Source organism: Orussus abietinus, unplaced genomic scaffold (assembly GCF_000612105.2).
Source record: "Orussus abietinus isolate OABI.00-Male unplaced genomic scaffold, Oabi_2.0 scaffold17, whole genome shotgun sequence".
NCBI classification, from domain to species: Eukaryota; Metazoa; Arthropoda; class Insecta; order Hymenoptera; family Orussidae; genus Orussus; species Orussus abietinus.
Genome location: NW_019395988.1, coordinates 383,287 through 406,787, shown reverse-complemented (window position 1 = coordinate 406,787; position 23,501 = coordinate 383,287). Strand labels below are relative to the sequence as shown.

The 23,501-nt window shown below is 52.8% G+C and overlaps 1 protein-coding gene across 2 annotated transcripts in view; it reads right to left on the bottom strand.

The window, feature by feature from the left end:
- The window catches only part of LOC105702407 (semaphorin-1A), an 87,828-nt gene that overhangs the window by 456 nt on the left and 63,871 nt on the right, over nucleotides 1–23,501 (bottom strand). Inside the window, exons 6-14 of one of the 2 annotated variants that reach the window (XM_012429953.2) lie at nucleotides 12,589–12,676; nucleotides 10,441–10,545; nucleotides 8,839–8,927; nucleotides 7,307–7,448; nucleotides 2,053–2,401; nucleotides 1,860–1,942; nucleotides 1,650–1,748; nucleotides 1,216–1,500; nucleotides 460–603 (exon numbers count right to left, since the gene is read on the bottom strand). In XM_012429953.2, the coding sequence (XP_012285376.1) occupies nucleotides 460–603; nucleotides 1,216–1,500; nucleotides 1,650–1,748; nucleotides 1,860–1,942; nucleotides 2,053–2,401; nucleotides 7,307–7,448; nucleotides 8,839–8,927; nucleotides 10,441–10,545; nucleotides 12,589–12,676 (1,384 nt within the window). The remainder of the gene's footprint in view (nucleotides 1–459; nucleotides 604–1,215; nucleotides 1,501–1,649; nucleotides 1,749–1,859; nucleotides 1,943–2,052; nucleotides 2,402–7,306; nucleotides 7,449–8,838; nucleotides 8,928–10,440; nucleotides 10,546–12,588; nucleotides 12,677–23,501) is intronic. The other variant, XM_012429954.2, reaches the window with a different exon arrangement.

Sequence of the window (23,501 nt, the reverse complement as noted above, 5' to 3'; positions counted from 1 at the left end):
GGAGGTCCAGGATACGCAAGTTTACGCGGCGTATCGAGGGCGTTATCGTTACGGCGACCCCGCGAATGGAGACGTTAGCACGAGTGACGGGTCGTTACGAAGTGCATTATGACCGCGGACGATAGTTACCACCGGGTATGAAGATGGAAACGTGGCGAGAACCCGGATGATGCGACACCTTCTTCCGCGATGGCCTACGTCCCGATACGCTACCAGAGGACTATATCGGGAGATAGGGTTACGCCTTCGAAGGTTGACCTAAATTCGACATGTAGGAATTTTCCTTCCCGACTACCCAAATTGTTCGTTCCATTAAATCCCATTGAACCTCGATAAATTATCTTTAAAAAATGAACTAGATCAACTGCTTGGAGTCAAGGGTCGTTATACCGTTTTTTCCGGGGAGATCAGAGAATAAGTAGAGGGCGAAAGGTTGGCCCTGCTCCTGGAAATCGTTACCTTGAGGCTCGTTAGCTCTGGGCTGGGTTCGACCATATTGGTTTTCTCGGTCCAATTCGATGACGATTTCATTGTCCCTTTCGTCAGGCTGCTCACCTCGGCCGAGCCGGGGTGGGACCACTGGCTGCACAGTTTTCGCCGTTTCTGAAGCACAGTCATCGACGTTGACATCGTCTTCCGATCGGATCGTTCTCCACTGTTCAGATTATTTTCTACGGGATTCGGTTACGAGAGGGCTCGGAAAAATCAGGGAAAAGGAGACCGAAAGCCGCCGACCTCTTAACTTCGTTCAGCTCAATTTCCAACTACCCACCGACCTCGATAATTAGAAAGCGATTTACATTTCCCAATACCACCGAAGTATCGCAGCGGCTGCGCTTTTTCCGCGATAATTCGCAAGTCTTTTAACTCGGTAACGAGAACTCGTCCCGAACGTTTACCGATCCGGTTCGTCGGGTTGAAGATGTAAATTCAAGGTGCAGGTGCAAAGCGTAATTAGCGAAGAAAGTGAACGGAGAATGGTCCCATCACCATAGAGTTAGAGTCGTTACGTGCCGAATCGGTCGGATGGAAGGCAGGGGTTAGGAAATTTGCGGATTGACACAAAAGCTGTACCGAGACCCCTCGTGGATTGATAGTCGAGGCAACGAAATGAATGGCGAGACTTTGAGAAGGTTTTCCTGGTTCGCTCGATGCGACAGAAGAGGTGTTACCTCGCGATCGTTTTCGCGTTTTCGGGGAGGGGAATTATCTCACCTCGCTCGAAGCCGCAACCTTTGTGCTTCCCGTTGACGATGTCTTGGAACAGGGTCTTCTCCGCGTCGCTGTCGTGCAACTTCGTAGGCACCGCGACGCATTGATTCGTCATGGCGTCCCATGCACAGTGAGGATCCTGAAGAGCGACGCAAGCGGTGCAGGACTTCGCAGCGGAGGAGTCGCAATGATGAAGAGGGATCGCTCGGATCTCGGAGTCGGCGATCACGACCAGTTTGCTAGCCTCACCTGCCAGGTGCACCACTTGTAGATCCTTAACAGCTTGCCCTAGAACACGTACGACCAGGTCATTATCCAAACGGTGAAGTTACACCCGACAAACCCCCGGGATTAAAACAGTTTCTCCATCCTCGTTGTATTCTAATTTTATAAAAAAGAAAATTAATCGGGCGATGATACCCCTGGAAAGCACTCACCATATCTGAGCACCTGCACGTCGCTCACTACCACCTGGCCCACGTCGACTCTGGAATCCGGTGCTTTGGTGTTCAACGCTTTCATCACTCGGCCGTCATCTGCGAAAACACGGTAAGCGATTAGCCACGAACAACGAAGAAGGATAAGAGCCAGTTATCTCCTGGACGCGTGCACGCAATCGCGGAACCGAGCACGCACGAGATCCCTACCTGTGCCGATGTAGAGGATGTCGTAAGCCTTCCCATCCAGGGCCTTCACTTGAGGATCGACCGCAACTTTCGTGAACCTGTAACTGAGACATCGGGACGTCGTAAAGGGGATATCGATCTACCCAAAGGATCGCATTTTGGGAAGCCGACCTCGAGATCTAGAAAAGCGCATCCCAAATCTGGGTCCACCTACTTGAAGCTGATTTTTGTCACGACCGGCAACGCGAAGTGTGACTGCACCGCCTCGTCCATCAGAGGATGCGCCTTGACGAAGTTGACCGTGATGTCGGGCAAGGTCCTGGAGTCGTTGACGCAGGCTCCGGGTCGAGGCTCCGGGACCTTTTCCGGGAGCACCCGGAGCCAATTGCTGTTTATCGTCTCCTGCTCCTTGAAGGCGCCCTGGAAGACCTCCAGGATGCTGCTCATGGTGAAGGCACATACCGCAGATCCGCCGATGGAGTTCACCGGCGTCGTGAAAACCCCATAGATCAGCTGAGTGTGCTCCCCTGCGTAGACACCCTCCGTCACGTCACTAGTGGATTCTGCGTCAAAACGGAAACTTATTCGATCGATCTCTCGAAATACGCCCAGAGTTTTCCAGGGAACGATCGCAAGACTCCCGGGGAGAGAGTTTCCCGCGCTTCCTCTCCGCTTCGTTTATATTTAATTTCGTTCCATCGAGTAGGTCGCGTATCCTGGGACGAGGACGGTTCCCCTGGGTCCGGGTTATCCATCGGGATCTGGATGAGTTCGGAGCTCCTAGGTATGGGAATTGAACGTACCCCTGGACCCCCAAGGCGACTTCCTTCTCCCTGGGAGGTCCTTCCAGGGTGCCCGAAGAATTTCAATGTCCAAACGCGTCACCCTCGTCGCAAACAAGAACGGACATCCCCGCAAATGAGAAATTCCAGGAGTCGTCCAGTAGGCGACTTCAGGATTTCTCTGGGAGCACGTACTCCGGGGGAATACCGCGGGGAGAATATATCGGATTATTGCATGGGAAGGCGGATGCTTTCCATTATTGAAAGCTCCGGTTTGCCAGGTTCTGTCGTTCGAGTCGAACCGCTCGTCGAAGTGCCTCCCGAGGATAGCCGCGTTCCCCAGGACCTTACAAACGCAGGAGATACGCACTCATTTACCAGGGCAGGGAATAATTCCTTCTGCTACTCTCTGGAAATTCGTTGAAATCATCGTTGGGGACGAAATCTGAATTTATTTCTCCTAAGCGACGCGATACGGTAAAGTTCCACAATCGAGCGATGAGAGATAAATTGAGAGCAGAAATGAGTTGGATCCCTGGGTTGGGTCGAAAAACGCCTAAAAACGCGGGCAGCACAAGACGCGATCGCGCGACCCTGCCCGTGAGCAATCTCCCAACTCATCTCTGATTTAGTCGGAGGACACTAAATAAAATATCGTTGTCCCAGCCATATTTTTCCCCGAGTGGTCCGGATCACGGCTCTCCGCTCGTAAAACTAGGCTCCCAGTATTTCCGCTTCCGGGTTCGCTTTTCTCTGCCCCTGGAATAAAGGAATCCGTATCACGACCGTCTCCCTCGTGCCTCGAAATTGCTGAAATCCCCCCACTTGTCCGCGGGGTCTCGATTCGGCGGAATCTCTCCATTGGGGACCGTTCCCTTGCCAATAAAAAAAAAAAGGAACCATGCGATTCGCGTTTCCTCCTCTTTAACGTTGCCAAATTCCTCCTCCTGCACGGATCGATTCTCTCCTTTAAAATTACAGGACGATGATATCGTGGAATGGTAATATTTCCAATACGCCTTTCACAAATTCATTGGTCCTTCAACGGTGAAGTTACGACTCGCTTCGAATCACCGGTTGGTCCCTGGGAGAAGGTGCGTCAATTTCCGGCGCGGGTTAATCACCGACAGGATTTACCGGTGGTAAAAAAAAATGAGGAAGGAAACGGGGAGGAGGCCAGACTTGGGGGGATTTTCTATCTCGCATTTAGCTCTGCCAAATTTCTCGTTCCAAAGGACCCTCGTCCGGGAAGGTTCGCGTGGGTGGGTACCACCCACAATGTCGGCCGTCCTCGGCACGGCCGACGTCTCCGTGCTCGTCCCAACTGGCTAGAAGCCAACTCCAGCTGGATGGAGGAATTCCGACTGGATGTGGACAATATGCCGAGTTCGGGGCACATCGCCCCCGTCTTACGGGGGCGGCTTCCTCCCCCGGACGGCTCGTCGCCATTGTGCCCGAATTCGAGGTTCATTTCGCACGAGGGCTCGCCAAGATTTTTCGTGCAATGGGCTCCGATTGCCGGATACTCTCGCGTGTCTGCAGCTGAACGTAACCTTGGGCACAAATGGAGCAAGATCGGCGGAAGGATGAAACGTTCCCGGGAAAATTGCCCAGACGCACCGGGTGCCCTCTTATCTCGATTGACTTTTGCCCCTCGCGAAAATTCAAATGCGCGGTGCATTTAAGAGATTGTGCCCAGAACGAGGCCCGACGCTCTACTTCGGAGCATTTTATTGGGTTGCGGAATAAGTTCCCCTTCTAATCGATCGACACCGAGTTTCGTGTGCGGCGGAATATTTTGTCGCCCAAAAATATTACGGGAAAAGGTTCGGCTCGCATTCGCGGGCACTTCGTATGCACGAGGGCGCAGCTTTTACCGATAGGGCAGTTTCATCGACGTGAAATATTCCCGAGGACCTCGAGCAGGGACCGGAGGCTTTTAGCGGATGAAGAAGCCGAATTCTCGCGCGACAAGTGGGGAGAGTCCTGGTGCGAGCGTTGCGAGAGACCGAGGCTCGGTGAATGTTTTAACAGGGCCCGGGAGAAGTCAGAAATAGGACGATGCGAGTTCGCGGATATTTTTACGAGGCCAATAAAAGCCTTTATCGAGCCCACCGAAAAGGATTGCCCGCCATCCCGGGGAGCAGGAATTCCGGGGAGTGTTTCTCGTCGCGTCCTCGCGAGGGCCATTAATTGGAGGAGTCGTTTCGTTAAGGGCGACTTCGGCCCAGTTTGAGGAAATGGGAATATTTTTAAACGGAAACTTTCCGACGTTGCATCTCTCGCCGCGTCTACGCGGGGCCTCCGCAAAGGACGAATTCCGGGTCGGGCAAAGATTTCGAGAAAAGGGAAGGCTTTTACCGGATGAAAAAGCCGAATTCTCGCAGCAAACGGGAGCTCTCGGCGCGGCTGTAATGGTTGGCCGAGAGTCGTTGAAAGTTTAAAGGCCCGTGCACTTGCACTTCTCTCTCGAGCGCGAGAACCGATCGGCTCGAGTGCGCATTGCGCTCTCGAGCACTTCGGCGAGACGAAGCTCGAGAGAATGGCGAGCGAGGTGACTCCGAAACTTCGGAATTTTCTGCGACGAATTTTCGCCGACCCCAGAGAATGCTTCCCGAGGACGACTTCGAGATATCGTTGGATTTTACTCGCTGGAGTTTACTCCACCGATTTTATTCCGGAAAGTTTACTCGGCTTACTTCTCCTGAGACCCGGTCGACCGAATCATTGGATGACGATGCACGGAGCGAAGTACTCGCGGAAGAATGAACTTAAGAGCGATGCATTTATTTCACCGCGAATATAGCCAGCTTTCCACGTGCCAATTCCTTTAACGCGAACTCGTAGACCGCAGGAATTAAAGGGTGAGAGAGAGAAAGAGAGGGTAAAAAAAATAAGAGATCGCAAATCCAACTCTCGCCGCGGTTCGCGAAACAATTTCCACCGAGCCCCGATACCTCGTCCGAGGTTTTTTCTTTTTTGGCGGAAATCGCCCCCTCGTTCCCTTTTCGATTTGATCATCCGTCCCATCGGTGATCACGGCTAATCCTCGAGCGCGGCCGCGAGGTCAATTTTCTCGGTGCTTTTTGGAAATTCGAAAGCCCCCGAGGCCTCGATTCGCCGGATCGAGCTCTCTTCCGCGAGGCAACCCCATATTTCCAAGCTGGAGGGCGTTATAAAATGAAACGACCAAACTCTCGCGATTTCCCTCGTTTCCGCGATTTTCCAATTTTGCGCCAGCCGGGAATTTCGGTCTCCTGAACTTTCCAAAAATCCCGAGATGAATTTTAAGATTTTCCGCTCGAGGCTGCTCTGAAACTGTATTACCCCTCGCCTGGTAATACCACGGCGTAAAACGTTGAATATAAGTCATATACAAAAAGAAGAAGAAGAAGAAAAAGATATTCCGCGAAAAAGCTCGTCTCGAATTCCTCTATTTTATGAACTGGAAAAATAAATAAACTGCCTGACTTTCAATTTTCCCTTTGCAAGAAGATCGATGGAGTCTTTCGAGAAATGTCGCGAAAAAGAACCGAATGAGCTAGGAAGGGTGCATTTATTTTTCCTTTTTACAAATTTAACCTCCCCAACGCGGGGGCAACATTTCAACGTCCCCGCTAATTTCCCCAAAGACTGGCCGCAAAAACGGGGACTTCGGTGGTCGGTAGTATCTTTTTCATCGCAAATAACGAAACTCGACGTAGGAGCGCGTCGGGTTACCCGAGAAATTATATCGCTGCGCTTTATCTGGGCGGCATATCGCGTTTCCGCAGCGGGAGGCGCGGCATTAACGCGCCGGATTCGCCGCCGCGCTTATCGTCGCTCGCGTTTGTCATCGGGCCGATTCGCGCGCCTCGATAGCAGCTCGTTTGGACGTCGCCCTTTATGATCTGGGAGCGATTTGCAAATGCTCGGCTATCGGCAAGAAGGAATGACAATTTTTGCAATTCGTTGGAAAAAATCGAGGTTCAATGAGATTTTTTCCTCAGCGCAGTAAGCTTTACACCGGATAGAGAGGAAAGGGAGCGTAGCTTCTCGCGGCTGTCTCTTAAGTAGCGCGCTCGCTTTTTTTCCCCTCTTTAGGATGGAATCTACCGGCGTTGGTGGTTGGCCTCTCGAGAAACTCACGAGCGATCTTCACTCGGAATCAAGAGTGCTCGGAAGCTGGGCCGGCTACGGGAAATTACCGTAAAACCCGAGCGCGTTAACGCCTCGGCCCGCGACCAACCGGAAAGGCGGCCATTTAGCTCGGCGAGTTCCGACCGGCGCGGAAAGAGTTTCCCTTATCAGGCGCCCTGCTATCTCTAGAACCCACCTGCACTCGTTCCTGGGCGATTCCGCTCTCTTAACCAAAATCGAGGCCCAAGAATCTTACCCTCCCCTCCGGAAACTCGATGGAACGAAGATAATCCGAAGTAAACCATACAAATATAAGTAAACCAGTTTCCTCGATTCCACTTTCCCCCTCTGGGCGAAAAGACTCGCTTTCTAGAAGAGAAAAAATAAGTCCTCGCCCGCGGATAAAGAATTCACGATTATTACGAGAATCGACTAACAGGGGACGGGGCTAATCCGAGTCAATCCCCTTGCGACATATTCGGGGAATAATCGGGCCGGGCTCGTATCTTGACCGAAGCTGGACTTTTAACGAGGCGATCGGTAAACGCTGGACGAATGGATACTCACGTATCTCGTTGAAGTAGAACGGATAATCCCCGGGCACGGAGCAATTGAGCCGGGCTTTCAGGAAACTCGTCCATCTGTCGCCGAAAGCGTGCGGCCCACCTTTATCGTGTTGGCATACCCGGCCGACTCGTGGATACACGGCCTGAAAATCGGAAATTGCACGAGAACACGTTACGAGTGAGTCCCGCGATATCGCACCCCTGCCACGTGGAACGCGTTAGTTTCGTACCTAGGTACTAGGTACGTATAACTAGTCCTAGTTTCGAACCTACCGAGTTCCCTGCCAACTTCCATGTTTGCGCGCGAACCGCCAAGCACGAGGACGAGGGGCGCATTTTAATTGATAATTAAATTAAATGACGTTAAGTTAAATTAAATTAATACACAAAACGGGAAATTGGAGCCGCGGACCTCGAGATTCGCTTTGATATCTCGGTCGATGGTGATTGCGATGATTCACCGATTAAATTATCGATCGTAAGCGTCAGCCTTAAGGTAACGATCGAAGGAACGTTAATTCATCAATACTTACTCAACGGCCGTTGAATTATTCAGGAATCTCTAGTTACCGGTGACGAAGGTTGCCTGGAGTCTCGCAACGCGTGCAAGCAAGAAAATACCGTGGAGTATTGATGATAATTAATATTTCCTTCGGAGTTAGCTCAGTATGTCCGCCCTGTCGGTCTTGACAAGTCCCCGGCATGGGTTTCATGTCGTGTACGGGGTTTCGAGCAAGACACCGTGTTTCGTGATTTTTCTCGAAGAACGAGGCATCTTCCCAGGGGGTTAGGTAGCCATTGCGATATATCGCTGCGTAGTTGTTTTGCGAGCAGGAACGATCGGATACAGGTGACGGGAACGAGTAAATAGTACGTGGAAAGAAAGCGAAGTCGCACGTGCATCGCTTGGGAGATGCAGTTCGGATGCATCCGAAAGCATCTCCCGGAATTGAAATGTGGATACCGATGGGATAAGTGGAGATACGTTTTAGGGAGACCGGGGGAAGGGAAATGTCGAGATATCCGAGGGGCTGAAAAAATCGACCAAAGAAGTCACCCCTCTCAATACGCGAATGCATCCCTTGCGGTATTCCAGACTTAACCCTGAAACCTTCCCCGTTTAAATCCTTGCGCAACGCATTACCCTCTGCGACTCGACTACGGGTAATAGATAAATAGTACGTGAGTGGAGAACGAAGCAATACGTGCACCGAGTGTACGATTTCGGACACAATAAACTATTTATATTCATACTGGAGCGTCTTCCGAGGCGAGGCATGCGGCACTGCACCGCACGGGAGTCCTCGATGCATGCAATAGTAATCCAATGCGGTAATTGTCTCGTCGTATTTTTTTTTTTTTTTTAACTCCCAGATTGGCGATTAAACAGCTCCTCGGAATAATGAAGGTACATCACGGGAGCTCAGCTCGATTCAATATTGAATCACCGCTGATGTTTTCAGATATCGGCGGAATCTTATCTTACAGGGTGAATTCTTATCGCACGGCCAAGTGCCGCAAATAAATACGTACTTTGCCACAATTCATGTACTCCACCGCTGTTTCACGGTAGAAGAAGAAGACGAAGTCGCCGTAGGCGAGGGAGCTGACGAAGTTCGGTCCTGGAAAGAAAAGGCGATTATGAGAACGATTAAGGGAAGCGGAAGGAAAGGATGAAAATGGAAATTACGGAAATTGCGGGAAGAGCGGGAATAAATGGGGAGACGTGCCTCTCCCCGAAGGAGTGACGCAAGTATCGGTAGCTGGTCGATTACCGGAAAAAATCGGAAAACGAGCAAAACGAAAGGTCCCTCTAATCGCGCCCGATAAATGGTCGGGCACGCTTTCGTGGTAATCGATAACCAGTGAACAAGCGCGGATACTCGATAGTCGATATTAGATACTCGAGGAGAAGGCGCGAACTTAGCCGCGAGAGAGTTTAATTGTCGTCACGGCGAAAATGCTGGGCATCAATTATATACCGAGGCACGTGGGGTACCGAGCAAGAGGTAAAAGCGCATTCTAGGAGAAATCGAGAAGCGGGTTTCGACGAGAAAGGCGATTTCTTCTATTCGGCCCGATACGAATCGCGTCACGAAAACGCCGAAGGAATTTCCCGGCACCCTTCCGGAAATATGTTTTTGTAACGCGGGCAAGGAATGCTTTTCGACGCGTGTAAAGCGTTTATGGCGAAATGACCGACTCCTGAGAGGTACTTTAAAGTAACTTTCCTGCAATTGCAGTCGCAGACTTCAAGGAATATTTTTCTCGTATCGGCTCTTTGATCAAAAACCACGTTTTGTAATACACGAAACGTTCGATTTTCGATGCATGTACAGCGCTCGCAAAATGGCCGATTCCTGCACGGAGAAGCAAATATTGAACCAAAGAAATATTTGAGCGTAATAAAAATAAGGAACGATTAACCGGTGAGATTCTGGGGCGAAGAAGCCTTGGACGTTCCAAGGTGGTTGACGGGCGAAAAAGTGCATTCACTTCCCGAACACGACCGATCGGTGCACGATGCACTCGCGGACCCATTAGGCTCGAACGGAGCTACTTCGGCGGACGAGTTACGAAAAGTTCGAGGGCCAAACTTGCGGACCGAGTTCGTAAAATCACGCGGTAACGAGGTTTAACTTTCCAGATTGAGGAGCTCGGTCCGACGCGGATTAGATTACGTACACCATCCCAAATCCGTACGGTCCGCAGGGGGATCAGAAAGTAATCGAGATAAATTGGCAAGATGCAGCCGGAAAATTCCGAGGGAAAGAGGCAGGGGTCTCGTGGTTAAAACGTGCCCTGATTTTTTCGCGGCCCGACCGCCCAATTTCGCAATTTCCTCCCCAAAGCTCGAACAACGAAACGCTAGCCCTCTAAAAGTTTCTTCTTCGTCGATACCGCATCTGCAAAGTCTTGTAAAACGAAAACGTTTCCGAATGCGATTTTTTTTTCTTTTCGTTCACACGTTTCAAAGGAGCGTCCACGGGTCGTTACGGGCCGCATTATGCAGGCATATGCAGGCTCAAAGGTGCATAGGTGCATAGGTGGACAGGTGAACGGGTCTCCTCGAGGCGTCTCATTCGAGCGCACGCACCTAGATCAATCGAGTAGAGTGATCTAATTTTACGTTACCGTTGAGCTGATTGAGGTCCGACCGCTCGGTCCGAATTGGCTCCCTATAAATCAGCGGCTCACCCCCGGAGAAATCAGCCACCGTGGCGGCATACAATTGTCCTCCTGAAACACACGGAAGCACACACCTGAGCGTGACCCGCCAACTCCAAGCAGCCCTACCCCCCCGCGAACTTGGGAACGATTATTGCCCCCGCAAATATCCAATCCAATTGGAAGTCCTCAAGGAGCGATCGATTTCCTCCGCGTTTCATTTCGCGTGCCCCAGAAAAATAGTTCGCGGTCGTAACGAAACATTCCACCTCGGTGAACATAAACGGTTAAAAATGAGGGAGGAAAATCTTTTACGTTTTTGACGAAGCGACCTCCCCGCACGTGGAACATGCCCTGCAAAGTGCATCGCCGGATCGTACGTAACCAGGATCAAGGCGTTGGACCTAGTTGAACCTGAGACTACAAATCTGGCTAGAAGCCCATGGCGAAGGTATCCACGTGTAATGGCTGCACGTACTCGTGGAAACGTACATAAATACGTATACCGAATATACGTACAAGGGTCTCGTATATTTCGCGTACCCGAATGAACCATCCGATGTATGCTCTGCGAATTTATTACGGCTTCTTCGCAACGCGGTATTTAGACGAGGTCTCATTAGAAGGGAATTTATCGGGCGGCTACATAAATCCAGGTAATTCAATCCACCTGAAGCGTAGTTTTCAATGAATATGACAAATCTCGCCGTAATGGCGTTATAATGCCGGCGTACTCGAGGTACCCTCCTCGGCAATTTGTCACCGAGAAATCCGCTCTGTCCGCGCGACGTCCGAGACTAATCCGATAGCTCTAATGGATTATTTAAGTCGAGCGATTTCGTACGATCACCTGCTTGTCCAATTTCGACTTTTCATTTCCTCCCTGGTAAACAATGGCTAAGCGTTCGAATTTCAAGGGCCAGATTTACGGAGTGACTGGCCGGTCTAAAAAATCCAATGCAAGAATTAATGCATGGGCTAGGTAACTCTTTCCGCAACGCGGCCCAGGTGCGAGATTACTCGAAAATATTAACGTCCCCACGGCGTATGACCGCACTCGGTGCAGTCACCTCGTTGCACCCCGGTGCATAATCGCGTCCCGCGCAGCAATTCGTCCAGCCCGGGGAACAAAGTTTGCACAATGCAGTGCCGGCTTAACGAAGCAAACGAGCTTACGGTTCTTGTTCGAAAATTAGCTGGATGCGGTTTCGATTAAAGCGAGAGCGTGCCGATCCCCGCAATTCGGAGCAGAGCTGCGATTGCGATGCACCGCGCGATTTCGAGTCGAGGGGTCGGTCAATGCGTTTCTCGTGAAATGCATCGCGAGTATGAAAAAAGGTGGGAACGGACCGAGGGAATTTTAGAAAAATATTATTATCGCGATCGCTACCCTCGGGTAGGTGATAAGCTCCCATTCGCGAGCGAAGAAATGGCGCGCGCGGTCTCGAGAAAAAATTCCCTCGTGGCCCATTATCCCGTAAAATGAGTCTCGGCCACGTTGGGTGCAAAACGCAGGTACACGGGACGCGATTGAATGCTTGTCGGAAAAAGTGCACCGGTTGCGGAATCCCTCCGGCTTCCTGGAGTGTAACGCACGCGGGTGGTTCGTTAAAATGTTCTCCGGTGCACGTACCGCAAGGGGAGGCACGTTGCCAAGGGGTGAGTTTCTCGCAGAAATAGCGGCGATGCTTCCTCGAATAATTCCCGTAAATCATTATCCGGACTTAATCCCGTGGAAAGCTTCGTTAACATTTTTTTATCCCTCCGTAACCGATTTGTTCGATAACGCTCGCGCCTTCCAAAGCCATCCTTGAAGAGGAGTCGCGATCATTAATACGCATTCAGATCCGATTAGTTCTGGGTTAATTTTTTAATTTAGATCAGATCAACCAAACCCCAATGTACTTATTTCCTTGATATATCAGATAATCAGGGAGCGTCCTCGTTAACCATTTTCTCCGTCCGAACGCGACGCGTCATACCACGCTCCCTTTAGTCACCCCGTGACTCTTTTTCCGCTTACCTCGACTAACCATCGACCGTCTAATTTTCCCGGGGCCTGGGAACGAAGGGGTTAATTTGCCCAGAGCGGTGCAAAGGGGGAGGCGAACTTACCTGCGAAAACCGCGGTGCTGTTGTGCAGGGGGTCGTGGGGGCAGAGGCCACGGCCCTCGGTGTCCTTCTCGCTGACGTAGGTGCCATCCTGGAACACAAAAGAACCCACGATCTCGTCAGGACCATCTCCGGCAAGGCGAAAACAATTCTGCGAAGCGCACGCGGTCCCACGGAAACGCTCGTTAAAAGGACTGACACCGTCTCTGCGGAAACCGCGCGCTCCCCGACACCGTGAATGCCCGAATAGGAGAAAAATGGCACCTTTCCTATTCTTCCGTCGCGACATGGGCGGATTTCGGCCGAGATAAAAAGAGGGCGAATTCAAATTCCCGATTTTTGACAAACGCCGGCCTAGAAACGTCTCGGTGCATCCCGGCTACGAGAAATACGCTTTTCATCGCAAAGTTTAAATTAAATGCGCACCCCCGATGACGGATGCGAGGGACCTTTTATGTTGGCTGCGAGGTCGAGGGCTGCCATGCTTCCCCCAGGATGCACCGATGCAGCCGCGAGGCGGTCCCGATTCCCAGGTTTCCGGAAAGACGGGGGGGCGCAGCGAAATGCCACTTGGAAATTCGAACTTCTCCAGTTTCCGGCCGGAAATTGACGGGACTCGGCGGGGGCGGAAGCGGGGCGCGGGACGCGGAAAATTAGCCATTTCGTCCGCGGCAATCGGGCCGCTGCCGTTTGACGTCGCGACGTCCGGGATCATTTCGGGAGCTTTCGGGGAGAGATCGATCGTTATTACTTTCGGGGGGAGGAAAGGGGGCCGTCGGGGAACGGGCCGATGAGCTCGCAGCTACGGTGCGTGCATAATCGATGGGCTTTATGATTTCCATAACGGCTCCTGCAGGAGCCGCCAGGAGAGCCCTGAACCGCGGATGCAACGAGGGCTCGGGCTTCGAAGCTCCTGTGGGATTTACGGGGTTATACGGTGTCGCAAAGTCGCGAGATTTCCGGTTCCGGGCACGGGGATCCTCCTCCCGCTCGGAGAGAATGCAGAGATATCCCCCTTGTCCAGAAAATCCCATCAGCCCATAACGGCCCGACATTCAGGACGATATACGTAATGTTCAGCTTTACTCGAGGAGGCCGGCTTAAAAAAATTCATGAACCCCAATTTTTACGAACGAATTCGAAATCTTGGTCCCTGATAAAAATTCTGGAAATGGAGTCATATGCTGAGATGCGCAGAACCCCCGATTACGGACCGTCGTGGCTGCTAGGAGAAAGATCAGCAGGGGAGGATCCGCGTTTCCGGAGAAATCGGAGGTCGCGTCGTTCTTTGGAGAAATTCCTGAGGGAACGGGTAAAGGACGAGAAAGGATCCGGTCGCAAGATTCGTTCCGGGAGCCGGACGATCCCGATTCGCGGCGCGGCCTGGACGTGCAAACGGGAATGGAAGGCCGACTCGTCCCGCAGGACTCACCGAGGGCGGGAAAGATCGAGGAAGGGAAGACGGGAAGACGTCGGGTGCATCGACCGTTCGAATCACCGAGTGCATCCTTCGCTCTTGCCCGGCTTCTCCGGCTATTCCCGCGGGACCTCCGCCAGCCCGGAAACGGAGAATTATTATACAGCTACGCAATTTATTTCGACGCCTCCTCGCCGTTCCTCCAAGGGCCGTTATGGAGATCGGAGAGCATCTTCCACGGAAAGGAGAATCGCTCCTCCGGATGCCCACGAGGTGTGCTCGTTGCCCCCGTCATGGCAAAGGACGAAAACTGGGCCAGGAGAATTTCTTTGGTTCAATGACATTTTTTTTTCTCAGGGCAGGGACGGGAAAAACAGTTTCTGGAGGAGAAAAAAATATTGTACAAGGCGCCATGGGTAATCGACGCGGGGAAACGAGGACACGGGAATACAAGGACGAAAACTAGGACGAACGAACCGCCCGAAAATTGGAGGGAACAACCGTTGCATTTTTCGGAAAAAGATACGAGTGGTGGTCGTTAAACAGGGCGCTCCAGTCAGGTGCAGGCTGCACCGACGAATGCACCCGCTAGCCGCCACCGTTGCGGCGCGATAGCTGCGGCGATTCCACCACCGACTCCCCGCCCTTCCTCGGCTCCTGCAGGAGCAGTTATGGGACTCGTAAAACCCACTTACAGGGGGAAAAACGAATCACACCGTGTAAAGGGTGCGCTACCCGATAAACACCGGGTGCGAATGCCGAATGAAAGGGTCGCCGCTGAATTTACGCCCCGCGCGAGAAAACCTGAAATTGACCATTCCCGGAAAATTTCCTTTTTCCGCTCACGCGCTGCGTTTCCGTAGAAATCCAATCGTAACGCCGCACGATCACCGAATAAACTAATTCTCACATAAGCGTCTGTTAACACGTTGAGCGCGGAACCGATTTTGCTGAGCTTTCCGTTTGGGCGGCACAATTTTTTATATATAGGATTCTTGATGCCGTGTCAGTCCCGAGGGACCGACGCCGCCCAGACGGAAAGTTCACTGTCGGTCCCCAGGGACCGACGCCGCACTCAACGTGTTAATACGTGGTCTTTAAAACGTGCATTTTCATGACAAACTTATATTTAACAAAAAAAAATGGAAATCCTCCGAGAGGAAAGGTTATTCGAGGGAAGAATCGGCATTATTCCCGCTTCGTCCCCGGTTTCTATCTCCCGATATCCTGGAAAAGGATATCCGGGAGTGGAATAAAAAAAAGCACAATTTTGCAGGGCACGTCCGCGGCGCATCCCTCTCCGCGACACGTACGATTCCCGGGACGTATAAGACGTATTCATGCGCACTTACGGGAGGATCGACGCAAAGCTCGACGAGAATTGGACGGGAGCTCGTCGCGATTCTTCCGCAGCTTCCTGGATCCTCGAATTCCAAGGAAACTCGGGAAAAGCTCCCTCGAGAGCCGGCCGGGGATTTCGCTCGTTAACGCGTCGCGTCCCGACAGAGTCGGCGCTCTTCGAGGTACGTCGTCTGGGATTCGGATCTCGAGAACAGCCTCGTGGCCATCGCCGGGATGAAAAAAACGATGGAAAAATGACGGAAGCTGGAACCCAGCCAAGTGGCCACGTCCGAAACAGAGGCGAAACGCCCGTAAAAATATTAAACCGGTCGCGACTTCGATCGAGTGCGAGAAAATTGTCGCCGTTAAAAGGAAACGATTTTAGAGAATTATAGGATGAGATTAAAAAATCTGATAAAACTGGACGTTTATGCGATAGGAGTGTATAGACTTTGCGAATATACTTTTAGCGAGGTGAAACGCGACGGAGGTGACTTTTGACCCGCGACTTTCCCCGGGGACGTGTCGCGGAAATCAAGTGACGGGAAGTTGAGGACTCCCGACAGGCGCCCGAGCTCCTGAAGAAATTTCCGGCGCGGTGTCCCAGCCGTCCACTTTCCGTGCCGGACATCGGTTCCTTCCGGGAAAACTTTAACAATTTACCGCACGGTGCCCTCGCGGCGGAAATCCCGCGAGTGAAACGCGGATCGCCCGTCTATCGGAACATGTCGCGGAACTTGGACAAGTCCGATAAGTAAACGCGAGAAAAATCGCGGCCGCCAAACTTGCGGACGATTGGTTAATAATTCCGCCTGGACGGCGCCGGGAAAACGAACGAGCCGCGGCATGCAAATTCCGCGCCCATTGTCCCGCGAAACCACCGAATCGAACATGGAGAGCGAAAACGACCAGCGATACCTCGACCGAATCGACTTCTTTCCCTAATCCGGAAAAACGTGCTCCCTCGAGTATTCCCAGCCAGGAAAAGGGACATATTTCAGGCTCTGCTCGACATCGAAAACTAGCAAAAACAATAGCCGCCCTCAACCCCGTTAAACGCGTATGTAAATTTAAAGGAATTTAAAATTTCTCCATCCAGGTTGCAAAATTATCAATTTTATCCGGACCTCCCCATGGAAGAAGTACCCATCACCATTTCGGGGTCCTATCCAAGGTGTGCTTGCATAAGCGTACATACTCGTTTTCCGTGCACTTGGAGCAATTTAATGTTTCGCGCGAGGGCAAAAAGGGGAACGAAAAGCGAGCGTCGCCTTTTCCCGAAATGGCGAAGCCAAGGGGTCGGCCATCGCGATTATCCCGCCGCGGCTGCCGTCTCGCGGTTCCCGCTTCCGGGCGAGAAAACTCGTCGCGGCATCCAAGTCGCGGGTTTATTCATTGCTTATTACGCCGCCTTATCCCGCGCTCTCGCGGCCGCGCCATTATCTTAAGTAACGCGACCCGCGCCGCCCAGATAGGGCGCTTTCATATTAAATTGTATTCACATACGCGAGTTATTCCCCATCTCCGGGCTAAACTTCCGAACTAATTACCATTAATTAGAAAGGTTCGAGCCGGGAGGCGCCCTTTAAAACTTTCCCCGGGCAAGAACCGCCGCCCTATAAATCTCCCAGCGTTGCAAACAATCGCAGCTCGAGAAAGCGCGGCTAGCCCTATGCATAATAAAGACGCGGAACTCACGCCTCTTTCCACGACGTCTCGCTTAACCCTTTCGCTGCAGAATTTTCCGCGGGCAACGTTTCGTCGGGTCGCATACAGAGCGGTGCGAATAATCGTGGGACGCGATAAGGACACGATAGGTGACGATTGCCAGTCGGAAGCTTTTTTGGGCGTTTTCGGGGTCTTGCGAGAAGAATCCGCAACTTGGCTCGAGTTCCCTTCCCGGTCGAGACGTGACTTCCTCCTCCTCGACTCGCCCGCACATACGCGCCGCTACCGGAGGAACACGCTCGGATGAAATAGCGCAGACAAGAATCTTATCGGTCCCAGAAGTTCCGTAAATCAAGGAGGACGCTCGCTCCCACGAACTAATGGACCGTCGGTCGCCTCCTGCTTCGTTTCTCCTCCCCTCGACTTCCGGTTTGACCTCCTCCTACACCTCTTTCCTCGCCCTTCTTCGCCTCCTCGTTACCGCACTCCACGGTCTCCCATTCATCGCCTTCTCGTCGGAATTCGCGAAGGGGCGTCACGAAAGGCTCCCCGTCTTCCCCTCTTCCACCCTTCCGATGGATATTGTAATAAACCGCGATAGCGGCGATAACGCGCCCTCCCATAATTTCCCTCGCGTTTCCCTCCCCTCTACCCCTCTGTGCTTTTAATTACTTCGCGAGCTTTCCTCCCACAATTATTTTCCACGCTCCCTGTCGACTGGTTCGGCGTTTTTAATGACCATTACGCGCCGTGGGGGAGTTTTTCAGCGATTCGGAAATTTTCAAAATTCGCCGATTCGTCCGAGGGAAAGGAGGGAAAAAAAAAAGGATCAACGCGAATCGAAGCGGGGAGTCCTTTCGATTTCGAAAGAGCGATGGCGTCATGGCCGCTCCGATCGGCGCGCTGTAATCTGTCGTTTGGCAAGTCAAATTGGGAATGACCGAGAGACGAATTATTTCTTCTACCTACCCACCGCACGCACACGATTCTGCCTCGTCGGCCGAGGAGTAATTTGTCGCTTGGAACCAATTTCAGCCACCGGACGACCTTTGTCCGCCATAATGTATTCGAATGGACGTACCGCGTCGGATCTCATTAATCCCCGCCGGTTCGCCTCAAGAAAAGCCGAGACTCGACTTCGACCGAGGTCAATTTCACTCCTCGCAAATTGGATCGACCCGATTCTACCGAGGAAAAATATTACACGTCGCGCCGCACTTCCGCTTCCGGCGGAGAAAATCGCGCAACTCGACCGTCCGGGAAAGTGTGGGCTTTTTTCTAAAAAGTGTCCGAAATGCCCTGAGAAAAGTGTAGCTATTAAATGAACGCCTCCCCCTACAAGGGATATGATATACAACTATAGAAAGAGAGGATACAATTTGTAAAATTATTCTCTTGCGTTTTCCGCGTGGCAGTTTCTCTGCCCCTTCCCTCTGCGGCCGTGCAAATCAAACTTACACGAAGTTCTCGCCACTTAAGCACAGCTCGGACGGGAAGTTCCATTTTGAGGAAGTGGAAGATCCACTTAGTTGGCGGCACCGAGAGAAGAGCGAACCCCCGACTGCTAGATCTCGGATCCCATCCTGCTTTTCCGCATTCATTCCCGGAATCATAAAAGATTCGGCTGCACGGCCCGGATTAAGACTGCTGCCACGAGGGCTAATCTAGATCGGAACAGGCGACTTTTCCAATTATTTGAATTTCCACTCCCGTTAATCCCTTAATTTCGCTCTCGGAGGAGGTCCATTAACTTCTCCGTGACTTCATCGCTCCTCCTCCCGAATTTCGACGAGTTCCCTCGTGGAAACGATTTTTCCGCCGGGCGATTTGCCAAATAAAAATTCTCTCCGCGAAGTTGCAAGTGTAGTCCTCGCCATTTTTATTAGCGGGATCATATTTTCTATTTTTTTCCGCCTAAATCAAATCCCGGAGCGATTATTCCCGTATCCGGGCGATCGGATAAGTAACGCCTCGACAGGGGCTGCAGTTCCCCTGCAACGCCGGCAAATTAGCGGCTTATCGCTGCACGCAGGGATGTAGGTATCTCAGGCATCGGATTTGCATACGAGCCGATCGGGCGCAGAAACGCAGCGGGTTCGCATTCGAGCGCGTACGCGCGTTTATCGCTGCGTCGGCGATTTTATTGCGGCGCTTTTTCTTTTTGGCGATACGAGTCTAGGCGGGGACGCGTACGAGGCGCGCACGCAAATGAATGCACCGCCTGCTGCAGCCGCACCGAGCATGCCTATCGGGCCCGTGTCGTCGCACCTAATCGCAAGGAGACCGCAAAGACGTCCAAAGAATCCCTTCTAAAAATGACCGTCGCCTCGGTCCCTTCCTACATTTTTTTTTTTTTCCCCAGACAGTCCCCGCACTTTATGCAAAATCGAGAGAGTGCACCTTCGTTTTCTACCTCGCGACATGCGTCGGGATAAATTACGCACTTATTATCCCGGAATTATTGCGATTACTCGGTGCTCGTCCTGGGCGTGTCCCCAGGCGAATGTCCCGTGTCTCGCCCGGTAATCGTCGCCTGCAGTCCCCGTGCAGGTCGCGGCTCGTGTATGCACTTTTATTCCAAGGTAGGTCGTTTTATCGCCGCTTTTTTTCTAGCCGGGCAGGGCCATCGCCACTCCCAGGACGTGCAAATGCAGGCGGCGGGGCATCGACGTAACGCTCGCGTGCATTCCCGTGCATTCCCGTACATTCCCGTGCACTCGCGTGCACTTGGCGGAGTCGCGCCCTTCCCGTGCATGTCGCCGCTCTTTGTCTCCGTATATGAGATCATACGAGCTGCTTCCGATCCGGGGCAGGGCGGCGCACCCCGCGGTGCAATTTTCCCCTGCGGTTCATCTCGCGGATGAAAATAATCGACAGGTGGCAGCTCTGTCGTCGGGAGCTCGCGGCGGTGTTCTTGCAATCGAGCATCAACCCCGTCATTCCCTTTGTTTCACCTCCCTTTGCTCCAAGCCCCCCTTGCATTCGTTATGCATGCGCATCGGCGCATCTCCGCCGCGCATCCATTGTCAACCCTCCACCCCACTCGCGGTTAGGTCTTGTTAACGCGACGCATTCACCCCCCCTCTAATAAATCGCCGCTATTTATTATTTATCACGGACCAACCGCATCGATAACGCGACGTCGCGATAGTCGCGATGCCCCGAGCGGCCATTAACGGCGGAACTCGTCTTTACCGTTTCGCATTTTGTGGGATCCAGAGATGGGAAAGATGCAGGTAAAAGGCTAAAAGCCTCGACAGCGGCCACGGGGACCCACCTTCGCGGGGATTCCGAGGCGGAATCCGCACCGTGCCTCCGTCAGGGCGATTTCCCTCGGTTTCGGCGGACCTCCGCAAAAGTTCGGTTCTCCGCGCGTTTCTTTCGCGGAAATGGAAACGAGAGTCGATCCTACGGCGAGGGGGGAGGCGGGAGGGCCGCAAATCGTTGGCCGCTCCAGCCTATTTCCGCCAGTGGAATTGTTTCCGTCGGAAGAGGTCCGGCATTCCGCCAATAGTCCGCGCCACTGCCAGCGAAAATCATCCCGGTTTTCGGAAAATTGCAATTTGCATGAATTCCCCCGAAAACGCGGGACCCCGAAATTGGGCTGCGGCATCCGCGCGCGCGTTCCTCTTTTTTGCGGCCGATACCCTTACGGCCGCAACCACCTCCCCTTCGTGCGCATTTCGGGAAATCGTATTAAAGTAAAACGAAGCAGACCGAAATTGGACGCCTCGAATCGGGACGCGACCGCCGACGCGAAAAGTGACCGGTGACTTTACTATCCGCTGCGAGTATTTTTTTTTGTCTGCTGCGCAAAACAAAAAAAAATACTCGCAGCGGATAGTAAAGCGCGAATTGGACCGACCGCTGCGCAAACTCCAGCCAAGTAACGGCGTATCTTCGATTCGCGCCGAATTAAATAACCGTAAACCGAGGGCAGGCCGACGTATTTTACGAGGGGAAAGCCTCGTAAAATGCTCGCGAGAAAGTACTCCGCTACTGAAAGGTTTTTGAGTCCAACCCCGCGAGTTCGATGAGCCAAGTTCGGCTTATGCGCGGCTCTCCCATTTACGGATCTCGTGAAAAGGAACTCCTACCAGGGGCCTTCGAGTTTCCGCGGAACTCCCGAAAAAAAGTCCTTGTACCCCCGTCTGACGTTTCCGGCAACGAGGGGAACGCGTTTCACGATTTTACTCTCCGAAAGATCCTCGATAAACGAAACTTACTCGGAAATTTGTAATGAAGTTAGTAGTTTCCTTAACATATCGCACATTTTGCGCATCTCGAGGTGCCGTCCAGTTAATCCCGATCGGATTTTCAAGAATATCGTCCGATCGACTTCCGCGACGTCCTACGTATCGAGGAGCCGAATCGATCGCGCCGATACGATTCCGTCGTCTCCGGGTTTAAAAGGTAGGGGGGCATTTAAAAATGTCTACGCAGCCGAAGACACGCCTCGTTATGCCGATATCTCTCGGATTCGATCGGCCTACCGGTACAGTTATCGCGAGGCAATCGTATCCTCTCACCGGGGGCAAAAATGCGCAGTTTCGAGAGGATCGATCTCGGCGTTCTCACGGCGATATTCTTGGTAAAAAGCCGCGGATGGATCTCGAGGCCGCCATAAAAACGCTTCTCGCGTCGCGTCCCCGCGGCCGGTATAACCGGTCAGGACGGCAGAATAGGAAAAGGATCGGCAGGAAACGACGGGAGGAAACCAAAGTCGCGAGCGATCCCGTCCGAGTTCCAGGACTCTCGAGAGAAAGAGAGAGAGAGTCGAGCGATCGTCCCGTTACAAGATCGAGCCTTCCCCTCCCTTCGGGCGCGCGCCGGACCGCATTTGCATCGGAGATAAAGTGCACATCACCTGCAGAAGGTAGACGTTATCGGGGGCCCCTCTTCCCGAGGAGCATCGATCTCCGCTCGACCTAACCCAAACGCCCCCGACTTCGAGCTGGGCTCTTAGAGAAGGAAAAACCACCTCGCGAAATGCGGAATCTATTCCGATCCGACCCTCCACCGTCCTGATCGCGAAACGTCACCGCGGGATCGGCTTCCCTTTCGACTCTCACTCCGATGCACCGAGGGTGCATCGACGCATCGGTGCACGTCGGAACGATTAAGGCGTCTCTTGGAAAGGACGGCGGCTCCCCGACCTTAATGGCCGATGCTCATTAATGCGACGTCCGCGGGATCGGAGGGCCCGGTCGTCGCGACGCCGCGTCGCCGCGGATCATCCGGACGGGTCCATCCGCGGATGCATTCGTTAATAACGAACCACCGATGCGTTCGGCAGGAACATCTCCAAAATGGACAACGGGAGACGTCCTTGATTCGGCTAAATTCAGACCGAATCGTTTATTCAGAGGGCGCCTGGACGTCGGGCGTCCCGTTAATAAACGATCGCTCGATCGACCTAATCAGAGACCGAGTTGCCATTCGCGTTGGGTTTCCCTCGGCGTGCGCCGAATTCGCGGAGGCAGGGAATTGATTTTTAAAATTCCATCCCATGATTTCCCGGCCCCTCGGAAACGATCCTCCCGTTTTCGTCGTTGAAATCGAAAGAGGGCGCATTCTTTTGGCAGGTTCGAGTGGTTTGACCCGGCACGCTCCGCGGGACCGGAAACCAATATCCCGGTCAAACCCCTTCGTTGCCGATACACCTCGAGGTAAATCCCCTGCAGGCCGAGCCGGAAGAAAGCCAGGACAAATCGGCGCATATGCGTGACTCGAAGTTCCTCGAAGACGTGCCTCGAATTCACCCTCCCTTCGTTGCCCTCCTTCGATCCGATCGATTCCCGGGTTCCGCCGAGGAGCTAACCCGAAACCCGCGGTTTTAATAATTTCCCCGAAGTCAGGATCGCGGCACGGTAATCCGGAAGTGGAACGAAAAGTGGTTCTCCGCCGAAATTCATGATGCTAGGGCAACTCGATCCGTGCTCCCGGATTCAAGGATCGAGGCGTGATTATCTTCAGGAAAACCAAAATTGTGGCTTCCCCGATTATTATTTTTTTTTTGCTTGTCTTCCGTGCAGGATTGTTCGATTTTCGGAGAGGAGCCGGAAGTCGCGGCCGGCGGGCGGAACGACCTCCGTTGAATGGCGATCGTTCGGCCATTTTCCCGGGGAAAGCACCAGGAGCTCCGGCAATGGCGCGTAGATTACGGCCGACGAGGGTCCGAGAGCCCGATAGGAGGCTGCCTCGCGGAATGCAATATAACTATCCGTATATCCCGTTGGCAGAGCCGGAGGATCTGGAGGAAACGCCGCGGAGCGTGCAACCGACGGTGGTGGGAGCTCGCAGTTGCAGGCGACCTCCTCGGTGTGCCGGGTTGGCTGGCCGGGCTCCAAAACACCCTTGGAGCATCCCCCTTGGTCCTACCAACCCCGAGAGCTCGCCTGTCCCCGACGTCACCGACGACTTGGCTGCGACCGCGATATTACTCCTCCGTATATTCCTTCGATCCCGCCCGGCGCGTCCGCTTTTAAAT